The sequence below is a fragment of the Daphnia magna genome, linkage group LG8 (genome assembly GCF_020631705.1).
Source record: "Daphnia magna isolate NIES linkage group LG8, ASM2063170v1.1, whole genome shotgun sequence".
In the NCBI taxonomy this organism is placed as follows: domain Eukaryota; kingdom Metazoa; phylum Arthropoda; class Branchiopoda; order Diplostraca; family Daphniidae; genus Daphnia; species Daphnia magna.
The window spans coordinates 1,534,191-1,546,635 of NC_059189.1; the positions used below are offsets into that span (position 1 = coordinate 1,534,191).

At 38.3% G+C, this 12,445-nt stretch overlaps 1 protein-coding gene and 2 long non-coding RNA genes across 11 annotated transcripts; 2 read left to right on the forward strand and 1 right to left on the reverse strand.

Annotated features, from left to right (window-relative positions):
• Positions 1 to 2,152: 2,152 nt before the first annotated feature.
• Positions 2,153 to 5,576, reverse strand: LOC116929292. Of its 2 annotated transcripts, XR_004397767.2 has the most exons (4): positions 5,444 to 5,576; positions 4,648 to 5,369; positions 4,107 to 4,559; positions 2,153 to 3,874 (listed from the first exon to the last, which is right to left on the reverse strand). It is a non-coding gene; the product is annotated as an uncharacterized LOC116929292 (long non-coding RNA). The 2 variants fall into 2 exon arrangements; XR_006650465.1 differs by having other exon boundaries at positions 2,153 to 4,559.
• On the forward strand, positions 4,716 to 7,873 carry LOC116929289 (calcium-independent phospholipase A2-gamma). Its single transcript, XM_032936475.2, has 8 exons — positions 4,716 to 5,338; positions 5,472 to 6,012; positions 6,089 to 6,246; positions 6,310 to 6,587; positions 6,649 to 7,103; positions 7,172 to 7,347; positions 7,412 to 7,528; positions 7,609 to 7,873. The coding sequence occupies exons 1-7, from the start codon at positions 4,716 to 4,718 to the stop codon at positions 7,500 to 7,502; spliced, it is 2,322 nt and encodes a 773-aa protein (XP_032792366.2). The 3' UTR covers positions 7,503 to 7,528; positions 7,609 to 7,873.
• An 875-nt stretch (positions 7,874 to 8,748) lies between these two features.
• LOC116929288 lies at positions 8,749 to 11,654 on the forward strand. 8 transcript variants are annotated; one of them, XR_006650109.1, is made up of 7 exons: positions 8,749 to 9,167; positions 9,239 to 9,369; positions 9,720 to 10,622; positions 10,713 to 10,793; positions 10,847 to 10,962; positions 11,032 to 11,106; positions 11,175 to 11,654. It is a non-coding gene; the product is annotated as an uncharacterized LOC116929288 (long non-coding RNA). The 8 variants fall into 8 exon arrangements; XR_006650114.1 differs by having other exon boundaries at positions 8,750 to 9,369; positions 9,720 to 10,418; positions 10,490 to 10,622; XR_006650113.1 differs by having other exon boundaries at positions 8,750 to 9,369; positions 9,720 to 10,389; positions 10,490 to 10,622.
• The last annotated feature ends 791 nt before the right edge of the window (positions 11,655 to 12,445 follow it).

Consider the following 12,445-nt stretch of genomic DNA (forward strand, 5'->3'; position numbering starts at 1 on the left):
CCTTTTTTTTTTGGGCAGCAGTGGTCAACCGAAATAAAACGAGCGATTACGTGTTTTTGTAATTGAATTCAACTCTATACGGCTACCCCCTGCCGCCCTGGTGCTTTGAAATGGATATTCAAAATGGGCCAGGTGTTGCCAGGTGTACGGATAGCGAACCGTTTGAAATGAAACAATGCGGACAGAACATGTTTGACAATGGAATTATGGAATAAAAGAAGAAAAGGTGAGAGGTAGGAGGGGTGAGTGTTTAACGACTGTTATTCACGCCAAATGATATCGGGTGTTTCGTGTGTATATTCACTCGATAAAGAGATTGCTGATTTATGTATCGGTTTTCGTATGCATATAGGGAGGAAATAACAAGAAGATTATCCATCTGTCTTTATACGTAATAAGAAACAGGAGGCATAAATCAATATGACGTCTGACAAATGTTTTATGCGAGAACGTTGAAAGAGTTTTTGGGCCATCCATCATTTGAATTTTGTCTTGCGGATGGAACGCCTTTGAAATCGCTAATACAATCCAATACGAAGAAAGAAATCGAATTCAATTTGACGTCCGATATTTATGTATATGGAACAGACGCAATTGTCTCTGGAACAAGACGTTTCTTGTTGCGTATGTATAGAAAAAACAAAAGAACAACGCCCTTTTTTTTTTTTTCTTTTCTTTTCTTTCTCAGGTCTCTCCTGTTTATTTATTCGTGATGCGTAGAAGAGACACAATACCCCCCTCTAAAAAAAATTTAAAAAATAAAAAATAAATATATCCTACTTGTTTGTCTGGACCCGTTGTCCTTGCCGGGGAGAACTCCGGTTCTTCTAGTTGTTTATATTCAAAAAAGGATATTATCATTTTCTCTCTTCAAGACTAATCAAACACTCCACTCACGTACCATTTTTTTTTTGTGTGTGTGTTTAAATCGGCTATCCATGACGGTCATCATTGTATCCTTATCAATCTCCGAATGTGTTCAAAATAGGACGCAACATTCTCAGTTTATTTTTGCAAATAAAGGCATAAGTGAAAAGCTCTTGGATTTTTGGATTTTTTTACAACAATTAGATGTGACAAAAGTAAAAAGAATAAATTATTGAAGAAAACTAGATGCGGGTTGAGATAAATGTGGAGGTGCCCCAAAAGAAAAAGAAGAGACTGTATAATTTATATACACACACACACACATATGCATATAGCAAGAGCCTATTTAATATTCATTGCGTGACGCCGCCGGTATATATAAAACGCCGCCGCCGCGCGCAGCGGACATTTTCCCGGAATGTTTCAAAGTTTTCTTTTATATAATAATCCTTTTTTTGTGTGTGTGTGTATGTGTGTGTGTGTGAAATGACTGTCAAACTAATGTAATTCGATGTAATAGCCGAATGTGGAAACTGTGACGCCATATTCATGTTTTCCGCCATTATGAAATAGCGTTTGAAAGAAATGCGCAAAACATTTGGAATGCTCTGTCTGACTCATTTAAAGCTACATGTTACACATAACAGATCTCTTTCTTTTTCAAATGTTTTGTCCTTTTTTTTTTTTTTTTTCCCGAAACAAATGTGGCTAGTCAGTCGGTGATTGTATTGTGGTATCATATAAACAACAACAGCCATAACTCGCCGACAAAGTTCACTTCTGTGCCCACCACACATAAAAAAGAAAAACAAAAATACAAACTTAAACGCGTTTTCTTTTTTCTTTCGTAGGCCTTGAAAAAAAACAAAAACAAAAAATTCTCTGAGAATTGGAGGCTAGCGGAACAGTGTATTATTATAGCGATTTAAATACCGAGTCTATATAACCATACGTGTACATGCAGTTAGGTAACCAGAAAAGAAAAAAAAAGGACTGTAATAATTACACAAGTGAAGAAGAGCGAAGAAACTCTCTTCGTGTCTGTTTCGGGAGGGTTCGTGCTGCCGGGCTTAACAGCAGCCGGGGCCGCTCATAAACTGTGGTTTCTCTCTCTCTCTCTGCCCAATTTCTTTGATGCACGCATCCTCTAAGGCGAACGTGTGCTAGTGGCAACGCCCATTTTTGACGATAGTTTTTTTTTTAAAGTCTGTTGTGACTTGTATTCGGTTGGAGACCCGTCATTTAAACCCATTAAAAAGCAACCGAAAAAAAACAAAACAAAACAAACAAAAAACTATTGTCTTTCTTCATTCTCGGTTACAAAATGTGTTACAAACTAGGACGTTTAACTTCTCACGAACACAAGGGCAATGCAGGAAAGATATCGTATTCGATGAGATTCTTCATTTATAAAAATTCTTAAACGTTTGCAGTTTTTTTTTAAATGGGGAAAAAGCCTTGACTGCATATCATTCCCGTACGTAAGGTAATTTCTTCTTTTTTACCCTTTGGAATGTGTATATAGAGTCAAGCTGATTTATGACAGTCATCGTCTCTCATATGAAAAAAAAAAGAAATAGAAAAAATGGACGAAAGTTTTATTTTTTTCATGGGGGGAGTGCGTAGGACCGCAAAACCTCGTTAAACATTACGTGGCGAGTTCCCATAACCGGCTCGTTCTTCCTGAAGAAAAAAAAAAAAAACAAACACACAAAATGAAATACCAATTTTCAGTTGTTTCTTTTGCTGTTGAAAAAGAATTTTGACTTGTGTCGCATCGCATCCTCGGCGTATCGTTGAACCATTCCTTGGAAGGGGGGAATGTTTCGTCTAGAATTTGTAACAAAATTTTGAAATTTTCCAGTTGAGAAAGATGTTTAAGAATCTCTTCTTCGATTATCAAAACTGTCCCTTTTTTTCTTCTTCTTCTTCTTTGAAAGCCTTTGATCCCCCGTCGTTGGAAAAAAAAAAAAGATTTTAAACAAATCGTCTCGGTAACGTGTAGCCTCCGGGTTTTTGTTACTCCTGTACATTCGGGATGACTGATTTACGAGTTATTCGACCAAAGGGGAAACTATATATATATTTTTTTCTTTTTCTTGGCTTCATTTTTAATGTTCAAGTTTTATGTTTTTTCTCTGAAACGTTTTTTTTTTTTTTTTCTTTAGCCAACTTTGGGAAAGAGAGAAATAACCTGACCGGCCGTTATATTATCCGTTAACTATATGCTGACTGCGGAACAAAAAACCCACACCACTCGGGATCGACCTTGAGGCAAGAATTATTATGCCGTCGTTTTTTGTTTTTTGTTTTTCTTGTTGAAACATTTCTGTGTGCGTCTGCTGTCGCTTACCATATATTCAAATTGTTCTTGAGTGGCTGCAAAAGCGAATCTTGCGGCATGAATGAAGCAGCAAACCTAGTGAAACGCCCAACGGCGAACCCAGCAGGGGAGAACGTTGCGCAGCACTATAATAATGGCCACTAAGATTCACTCCTTTTATAGGCAGAAGAAGTCGATTGGGTCTGCGTATCTGACCGATTTTATCGAACATTTTCCGTCAAGTCTTGTTGCCATCGCCTTTCGTAATAAGAAAGTAGAAAATGTCAATTATAGTTTGTTTTGGAGTCTTTTTTTCCGAAGGGATAGCTCTCCAGCGCCATCTGCTAGTTGAATAGCGAAACTTGTAGAACCATCTAGCGGTCGATTTTTAGGTACGTAAGCATTTCCGATGACGCCTTAGGTGTACAAAAATAAAACAAAAAAAAAGTAAATGCCTGAGAGCAAAGCTCAGCATCCTAGACGGGTATACAAATAACTTGACCTCGATAGAATTTGAATATCAAAACCATGTGTGTCTAGATCAGAGAAGCAGAAGCTTTCGTCTCGCCTAAATGTCGCAAGGCGGCAGCTCGTTCGGTTTCTTGCATTGGCCTTGAAATTGCTGGCCAGTCTTCAACGTTTTCTTTGAAAACAACACTCTTGGGTTGCACATTTCATATCAGACTAGAAAAATAACAAAAGAAAAGGCAAAAAAAAAAAAAATCTGGTGACATAATTCTAGAAATTCTCTGAACTGGACAGTGGACACTTCAGGTTGTTTATGAACGTTTTCACTACTTTTGCTGATCTTTAACGTAATGCAACAGCATACACTGCAGACAGTAGAATGAAACAGGTGCAAATCCAAGTAACACAGAAGTAAACAGCAGTACAAACCATAGACCATGGTACAAACCTTCAAAATGGATTGTAGCTTGAGACATCAATGTGACGTTTTGAAATTCTTATGCAAACTCGTTCCAACAGTATCACCCGTCCGTAAAAGTTATCTCATGCACGATGACGACGCAGCTATGAGGCAACCTTGGAATTTTTATTTTTCGCGCCAATAATAGCTGATGCTGCATAATGTTTGTTGCGCAGCAGGTAAATATTGTTCAGACAAAAGGGTTTTGGCTGTTGTGTTGTTTTTTTTTTTTTTTTCATTTAACGAAACGAGCAAAGTTTGCTCTCAAGGCTGTTGATTTTGTTTGTTTTGTGGATGTTTGGGCGGTACAATCATGAAGCACTACGATTCTCGTTCATAACAGAATTTACATGCACCGGCAAACTTTTCCGGGTACGTGAAAGAAAAAACAAAAAGGCCAAACCCTCAGTCTATTGGCATGCGTCACACAGTGATGAAAACCTACAAGAAAAATGTAGTCAGTCCACTACCAATGACAATTAGAATTAATTTTTCCAAATTGAGGAAGGAATGGCTAGCTAGCAATTACCAAACGAATGACGTTACGAATTTTGGACCAGAATTTTGGGTCAAACGTTATTTTGAGCACAATCGATAATGGCGTCGTCTGTTTTGAACGACTCGTTTCGCACAGGGGGCCGTGACCTGAGCTCTGTCGACTCTTTTTGGCCAATTGCGTCACAGTTTATTTGTCACTGTTTGCCTCATTTGGAAATGGAAATAGCAAAGCTTTGCCTTTTTTTTGCAATTTGGGACAGCAAACAATGTTTGATAAACAGTCGCTGGAAAGGGGGCGAGAAACGTGACGTAGAATTTGTTGGCAATCATCAATTCAAGTCCTGCAGGCGTGGCCTTGTGAATCTGACCAATCCCAGCTTTTGTTGTGAAAATGGCGTGAGTCTGACGTCTGCTGCGATTTCTTCTGGTGGGCATGGGTTGTATCTTAATGTTTTGTTCGTTGTTCAATACATAGTGACGAACTTGGGCAGCGAACTTGGTGGTGCGAATTATCGACGCATTTCGCTTGAAAATTGTGTCAATTTGAACAAGATACAAGCAATAGTGGTTTCTTTGCTTTTGAAAATCTATTTTACCTATTTGTTGCAAGTATTGTGTAGCAGGATGAAGGTTGGGCAATCGTCGGAAATTTTAGGATCCATACAGAAAAGGGTCTTGTTGCGGAAGCCAATGGAAAGATGTCAACCTTATTCAATTCATAAGTGAGTGTTGTACAACTTCTGCATTCTTCTCCTAAAGTATAATCATAAAAGATATCTAATTGTTACCAAATTCTTGATTCATCATAAATGCATCAACACAATTACTTCTCGTTGTTTTTCAATTGTGTTACAGGCCAGGGTCGCAGAGAAGATGGGGATCATCTACCCATACTAACGGTGCTGGGGGCATTATTGCAACCAAGAATGAAACAATACCATTGAACAAGGAATCATCAGCTAGAGTTTCAAGTCAGATAAAAACAGTTATCTCCCTGTTTGTGGAACTAGTCAAAACAAACACACCATCTTTTGAGTATTCCTTATCAAACTTGACTAAGAGGCCACCCTTTCCAAACCTGCAAACTGACAAATCCAAAGACAATGTTACAAATTCTAACAAAAACATGGAACAAAAAGATGGATCAGAATCTAAAAGTGGTATCCCGTCCTACTTTGATATCCTTGGAAGAAAAAAAGAAGAAAAAACAGTTGGTGCAATCCCTCAATGGAAAATTAAAAGGAAGGCAGTAAGCCAAGAGAGCATAGATGCCCGGACAAAGCATGTGGTTTCAGCAGTGGCAAAAGCAGTAACTAAATCTAGTTTGTTGGTACGGCTTGAAGATTTTTGCCGTCACATGTTTGAATACCCTCAAGCAAAGAGTTTGGCCTCTCGGGTGAGATAACTAAACATTACTATCTTTTGATCAAACTTCATTGTTTTCTTAATTTCTTTGGCCTTGATTTGCGTAGGAGGGCGCGGTTTCAATTTTGTTACGCCTTAAGCATAGCATTCCTCGCGACGAACTTATCCACCGTCAAATCCGCGAAGGTTTGGCTCTAGTTGGTTACGCTGATCCTTTGCCAGCTAGAGGTATTCGCATTCTGTCGATTGATGGGGGAGGAACCAGGTCAGTTGAAGACACAATTTTTTTAACTGTAATTCTGAGACTTGACAGAACTTTCACTTTCAGAGGCCTGCTAGCCCTTCGAATCCTTCGTCACCTAGAGAAAATTGGAGGTCGGCCGATATATGAGAGCTTCGACTACATTTGCGGCGTTAGCACTGGTGCGATTCTTGCCTTATTGATTGGTGCAGCGAAAAAGAGCATTGGTGAGGTGGAAACCATGTATCGGGAAATTAGTACGGAAGTTTTCAAACAAGATCGTTCTTCAGGACTAGGCGGGCTTCTGTGGAGCCATGCCTACTATGATACCAACAAATGGGAGAAAATTTTGAAAAATAAAATAGGTCTGATAGATTAACAGTATTTTCTTACAACTGGCATTATCACGACAATGTTACTCTTTAGGGGAAACTGTAATGATACGAACTGCCCGTGAGCCCAACTGCCTTAAAGTTTCTGCTATTTCAAGCATTGTTAGTCAGGAAATGCTCCGGCCTTTCGTATTTCGCAACTATACCTTGCCTTTCCGCGTCCAGTCGCTCTACAGTGGAACTTTCCGACACAAAATGTGGGAAGCGGTGAGAGCTTCATCGGCTGCGCCGGGATACTTCGGAGAATTCAAACTTGAAGAAAATATTCACCAAGACGGAGGATTGTTCGTCAATAATCCATGCGCCGTGGCCATACACGAAGCCAAATGTATCTGGCCGAACGCCAAACTCTTAAGTGTAGTGTCAATTGGCACTGGACGATGTCAGCCCTTGAATATGACAGCGCTTGGTACGAATGTCATTGATCCAAGTACTACAAGTTTGAAACAGAAGCTGAGTAAGGTGATCGATTCGGCCACTGATACAGAGGTAATTGAAATGTGATTTGTAATGACCAAATTTTTTTTTCATTGTCATAGTTTCGTTTTCTTCCGTAGCGCGTACACACAATCCTTCACGACCTTTTGCCACCGAAAGTGTACTATCGTTTCAATCCATACTTAAGCGAAATCCATGGTCTGGATGAGACGGATCCAGCACGGTGGGACAGAATGTTAGAGGATGTTGACATGTACATCAGGAAGAATCATAGCAATATGAATGAAGCTGCCAGGTATTAAGGAAAATAGAGTTTTAATGCTAAGCAATCTTAACAAAAACCGTTGCTTTGAATTTAGTACCCTACAAGTACCCCGAAGTGCTTACCAGTGTGCAAAAGACTGGGTTGTTGAAAAGCGGTTTTTGCTACAGAATATGGCGAGTTTCTAGTCCCTCAACAGGCTTGGTCGATTGTGGTAAATTCTGGTGTTTGTATTGTTTTACGGTATGCACTAACTATGGTCACTTTTTTTTTTCTTCACATTCTTCTATGAAGATGTTTTGAACTAGGACAAAATTGACCTTTAAGTATTTCAGTGATTTTGACAAGGGGAAACCGATCGAAGTTTAAAAAACCTTGTAAAAATCGACTAGTTTAATGATGTTATTGTGAAAACGTACAGTTGCGTTGCATGAAAAAAACTGTAAATAAGAATATACGAACAACAAAATACGCGACTGTAGGCAGCTTTTTTCTGCCTCGAGTCCTGGAGCGGCCATTCTGCAAAGTAAAAATTCATTAAAAGTTCATTTTAAATTCATGACATCAATTTTCACTCTACACAAGTTGTATTATTTCTAAGTGTCCACACGTTGCAGCTACATTTTATAGAAATGCAGTCAATATATTCATGTAAGTCATGGCTCTATGGTTGAGCACCGGTGTGGTATGCCGAAAGTCTAGGATCGATTCCCGACAGAGTTAAAATGCTGTATGGTTACAAATTAGTCAATGAATTTTGTACACGCAATGGTAAGCACTTTGAATCAGTGAAAAATTCTGAAACATCATAAGATGAATGCGAAGTAAGACAGAGAATATTAAAGCGGTGAAATAATATAACGCTTTTTATGTACAGCTTCACCTAGGTACAGCAATGTGCAAGAGCAGCAGTAGGGTTCATAACAATAACAATTGTGGCTCAGTGGTAGAGCATTGACTGCATGAACTAAAGATAGTGGGTTCGATCCCCAAGCAGCACTTGTTGATTGAAAGAGAACATAATTAGAAAGTCTCATGAAAGGCAATACACGTTCATACGTGTGGAATAAATGGAACTAAAATTAAAATCTGCAATGGAATTTAAATAGAAGAACATGCATGAAATAAAGCAACACAAATTTAACATTTCAAAATATTCGTATTGTTTAAGTAGTAGTTAGTAGTTAAAGGCAGTACCTCCAATTGCCATCAACCAAGACAAGCCGAGACACTGCCTCAATTGAATTTGAGCCCCCGGGGAGATTACCCGGGGCGTGGCTAAGAGAAGCCGGAAGAGTATGGAAGGTTTCGGACAAGTTTTTACGTGAGCGATTAACCGTTAATTCGGATTTGTGGGTAGCCTCTTCGCCCTCCAATGATTTCATAGAACTTGAGGACCCCCACGTCCCCTTTCCGGACAGCGCACTCATAACCTTTGCTGCTGATCACAGTAGGGGCATGACCCCCTACGGGCTTATCACAAGTCAAGGGGAAAAGGGCCCACAGAAAAGAAGGGAGCCCAGATATGCACTGCAACATATTTGTATCAATACCATAACTTGTGAGATAATAGAAGAATCTGGAAATCTTCGGTCGCCCTTCCAACATTGTACACATACCATTTTACACCAACGTGGGTGTCGCTAACTCGTCAAGTTGTCCTTCATTAACTATACAATGGCGATCGAAACCTAACAATCGATCGATAAATTCAATATGTTGTAGACTCCTTCCTTGAAGACGCCGTCTATTGAAATCCCTCCTTCAAGTGATGTTTTTGACCGCTAGATGGCAGTATCTATTTATTTGCTAAATAAACGGACAACTATCGAAAAAGAGTTGTCTATTAAAAAGTGGGTCAAACGGCGTTCCGTATATAGGAGTTATATACCTTACTATATCTATGCCTTGGTCATTACAATAGGTTAAAGGATTAACCATGTTGTTCATCAACTCAAGCTCAAAGAAGTACAAGGTATTTGAGATTTCTGTTGCCCCACCTACATTCAGTGTTACTTCAGAAACACTACAAGTATGTTTGCTGACTACATGTATGTAAGTATCTGTCAGGTTTCTATTATCTTGATTTCATCAGAAAAATAAAATTGATGTGATTTACTTCAGCCCTACCCCTAACTACAAAAATTTGGCAGGAATGGCACTGATTTGATTTGTATAATTCTTTATTATTAAGAATTTTTGAAATTCGAGATATATTTTTTTCGTCTTAAGTGGAAGGAAGCGGTCTACTCTAGAAATTGTTAATCCAATTCATTTATTTTTTAATTTTTTATTTTTTATTAATCACAGTGTATTGGTCTTTTGAAATTGGACTGCAATGTCATCGACACACATAGATCTATAGTAAACTTCGTAATTGTTAAATTTATTTCTTTCATTTACAGATATTGTTGAAGCAACCACTGCTGCAGGACTGTAGGATAGCATAAGAAAATAAAGTTGGATGAAAGGTTTGATACAGAAGCTTTTGAGTGATGGTGGATTTGGTAGAGGTGGATAGTGTTTTTGAACCATTGATATATAGTTTACTGTATTGGTTGTTTGTTTGTTTGTTTGTTGTTTTCTTTCCTGGCATCCTACTGAATTCCATTGATTAAAGTTTGTGGCAAAGTGTGTTGTATAAGATAAATCTAATCCTAACAATGTTGGAGATCCCTTTTGTCAGGCAGGAAGCATTGTTATTTATGTCGTTCAGGTATATTATTCACATCCATGCTTTCGATTCGTGAAAAAAGTAAGACGTGTTGGGAATTGGATCTTGATATTGCAGATCCCTCTTTTAATCAAGGAAATATTGATAATTTAAGTGTCCTTAAATTATTTTAACAAAATGTTTATTGCATTTGGTTACTTTCTTGAATTTATTTATTTTTTCTTATAGAAATACCAAGATATATTGTTCTTCCACCCTTCATACCCGTCAGGTTGCTTCATGCTTCATGTTGCGTTCGCGAACCAATTTGAGCTACGAGATGGCGCTTGCTTAACCTGTGCGAAATGTATTTTTTTCCGAACAAGCATGGCTCAAGGAGCACGGTTTAACGCCGATTTGTGGTAAGTTGATCTCCTGTTTAAAGCCACGTGTACGTAAAATTTCTGATGTTGCATTATCTGTTAAGATTGTGATGGGAAATTGGCCTAGTTTTTTTTACAGGAAAAGATTTTTGAGTATGTAGAAATAAATTTTCACCGACACTGCAGTGCATCAATGGCTGAAGGAATGTTGGGTTGAAGATTTGATGGATTAACTTTTGAATGATGGTGACATGTGGGGCCAGAAGAAATTGGTATGGAACTTTCCTACACAGTTTACTCTTATTGATTGTAACTTTGAGATATGCTATTCACCTATGTCATCTGGAATTATGTTTTGTTAGGGGGGAGAAAGGCAATCCTAAACAATATAAGAGATCTCTCTTATCACCTGATAAATGTTGATAATTTTGGTGTATTGTAGGGTATGAATGTGAGTTTCTGTTTTTGTCAGTTTGAACATTTTTGTTTTTCATAGATAATATGATGGAATTGAAGGAGAATGTGACACGATACGTTGGTTTGGCGTCAGTAATTTAACCAGTATGGAAGTTACTTGTTCTTTGTTACCAATTTACTCGTGGACTGAAATCAGTAGACATGAAAGATGTTTTTATTTATCTTAATTCCATGCATACTAATCTGTACTCTTAATATTTTTAGGTAGCAGGCCATGGAATGCTGATGAATCATCTGTAAGTGGAAATTGTTATGGAGGACATGCTGTGGCCATTGAGAGTAAAAAACCAAAATTCATTTAACTTGGAAATGGATGTCGAAATTTACTTTAACTGTTTTTTCTCTAGATACCACCTTGAAAAAAACAGATGATGGTGTTTGTTGGCATTGTTTTTGTGGGAGTGTTTTCGAAGATAGCATGGAGTCAGATTGTGAAAAAAATTACTTTGAATGAGGCAATAAGATTTTTTTTTTCTATAGGGGGTTGTTAATCATCTTTATGAACAGTCTAAAGCAGCATATGTTTTATTCTGCATTGGCCTATTCAAAACATTTGATGAATTGAAAATTGATCCCACTCATCATCCATTGGTAGCTAACCAGAATGGAAATTGCTTTTTCTATGTTATCAACTAGCAGTGGGTTTAGATTTATCATGGCGTACAGTTACTTCGACATCTCTTATAATTCGATGAAACATGATCTGTTATGACCAAATTTGAACGCTGGCCTAGAATAAAATAATAGTTTTCCGGTTACTTATGCAATCTCTGAATAGAACGGAAGCAAGAATATCGATTCAGAGATGAACATAGTAATCACAAAGATCAAGTTTGTTTTCATGTTTGACTTAAGGTATTTCCGAAATAACAAAAAAGGAGAGCAATGTTGGTGTGCCAACGGCACGTAAGTTCCGTTTATTACAAAAATGGCTGGTTTGAAAGGGAAACGAGTATTTTCCTTGCAATCAGCGTTTAATAGTGAGCATAAAAGGATAGGAGTCAAACACAAAAAAGTCGGGCTTATTTTGACGGGCTTGATTTTTAGTCAGGCTTTTTCATTCAAAACTCAACTTAAAATTAAGATCGACTTTTTCGTTTTTTGTTGTTACATATCACATGCAAATCATGGCTCAATGGTAGAGCATCTAAAATTTTCATTCTAAGTGTAAACCGGCCTATCTATAATTAAAGTGATACACTAGCACTACTAACATGGATTAATAGGTCAATGGTTGAGTATCGACATGCGACGCCGGAGGTCTGTGGTTCGAGCCCAACAATAGTAGCAAAGTATGGAATGCCTTAAATACATGATCTTTTGTAACTTATATAAATGGTTCTATTAGATTAATGTCAAACAACACACCTTGTGGGTAATTCGGGGGAGCTCCGTCCAGGTAGCCCTGTCGGATTACCCAGACCACCACGAGACCACTCGAAGTGGGTAGTTGACAGGGATCATGACATCTGGGTCGGGTTACACAGAACACCACAAGACCACTTGAAGAGAGATACCTGGCAAGGATTCGGGCCACACATCGTCGATTTCCAAGGCAGGAGCCTTCCGTTGCGCCAAATCGAGAATCCGAAGATATTCTAAGTGTCTAACGGCGTTT

Coding starts and splice junctions, on each gene's coding strand:
- LOC116929289 (XM_032936475.2), top strand. CDS start 4,716: ATGGCGTCGTCTGTTTTGAACGACTCGTTTCGCACAGGGGGCCGTGAC. Junction 6,247..6,309: donor ATTGATGGGGGAGGAACCAG/GTCAGTTGAAGA, acceptor TTTCACTTTCAG/AGGCCTGCTAGCCCTTCGAA. Junction 7,104..7,171: donor ATTCGGCCACTGATACAGAG/GTAATTGAAATG, acceptor TTTCTTCCGTAG/CGCGTACACACAATCCTTCA.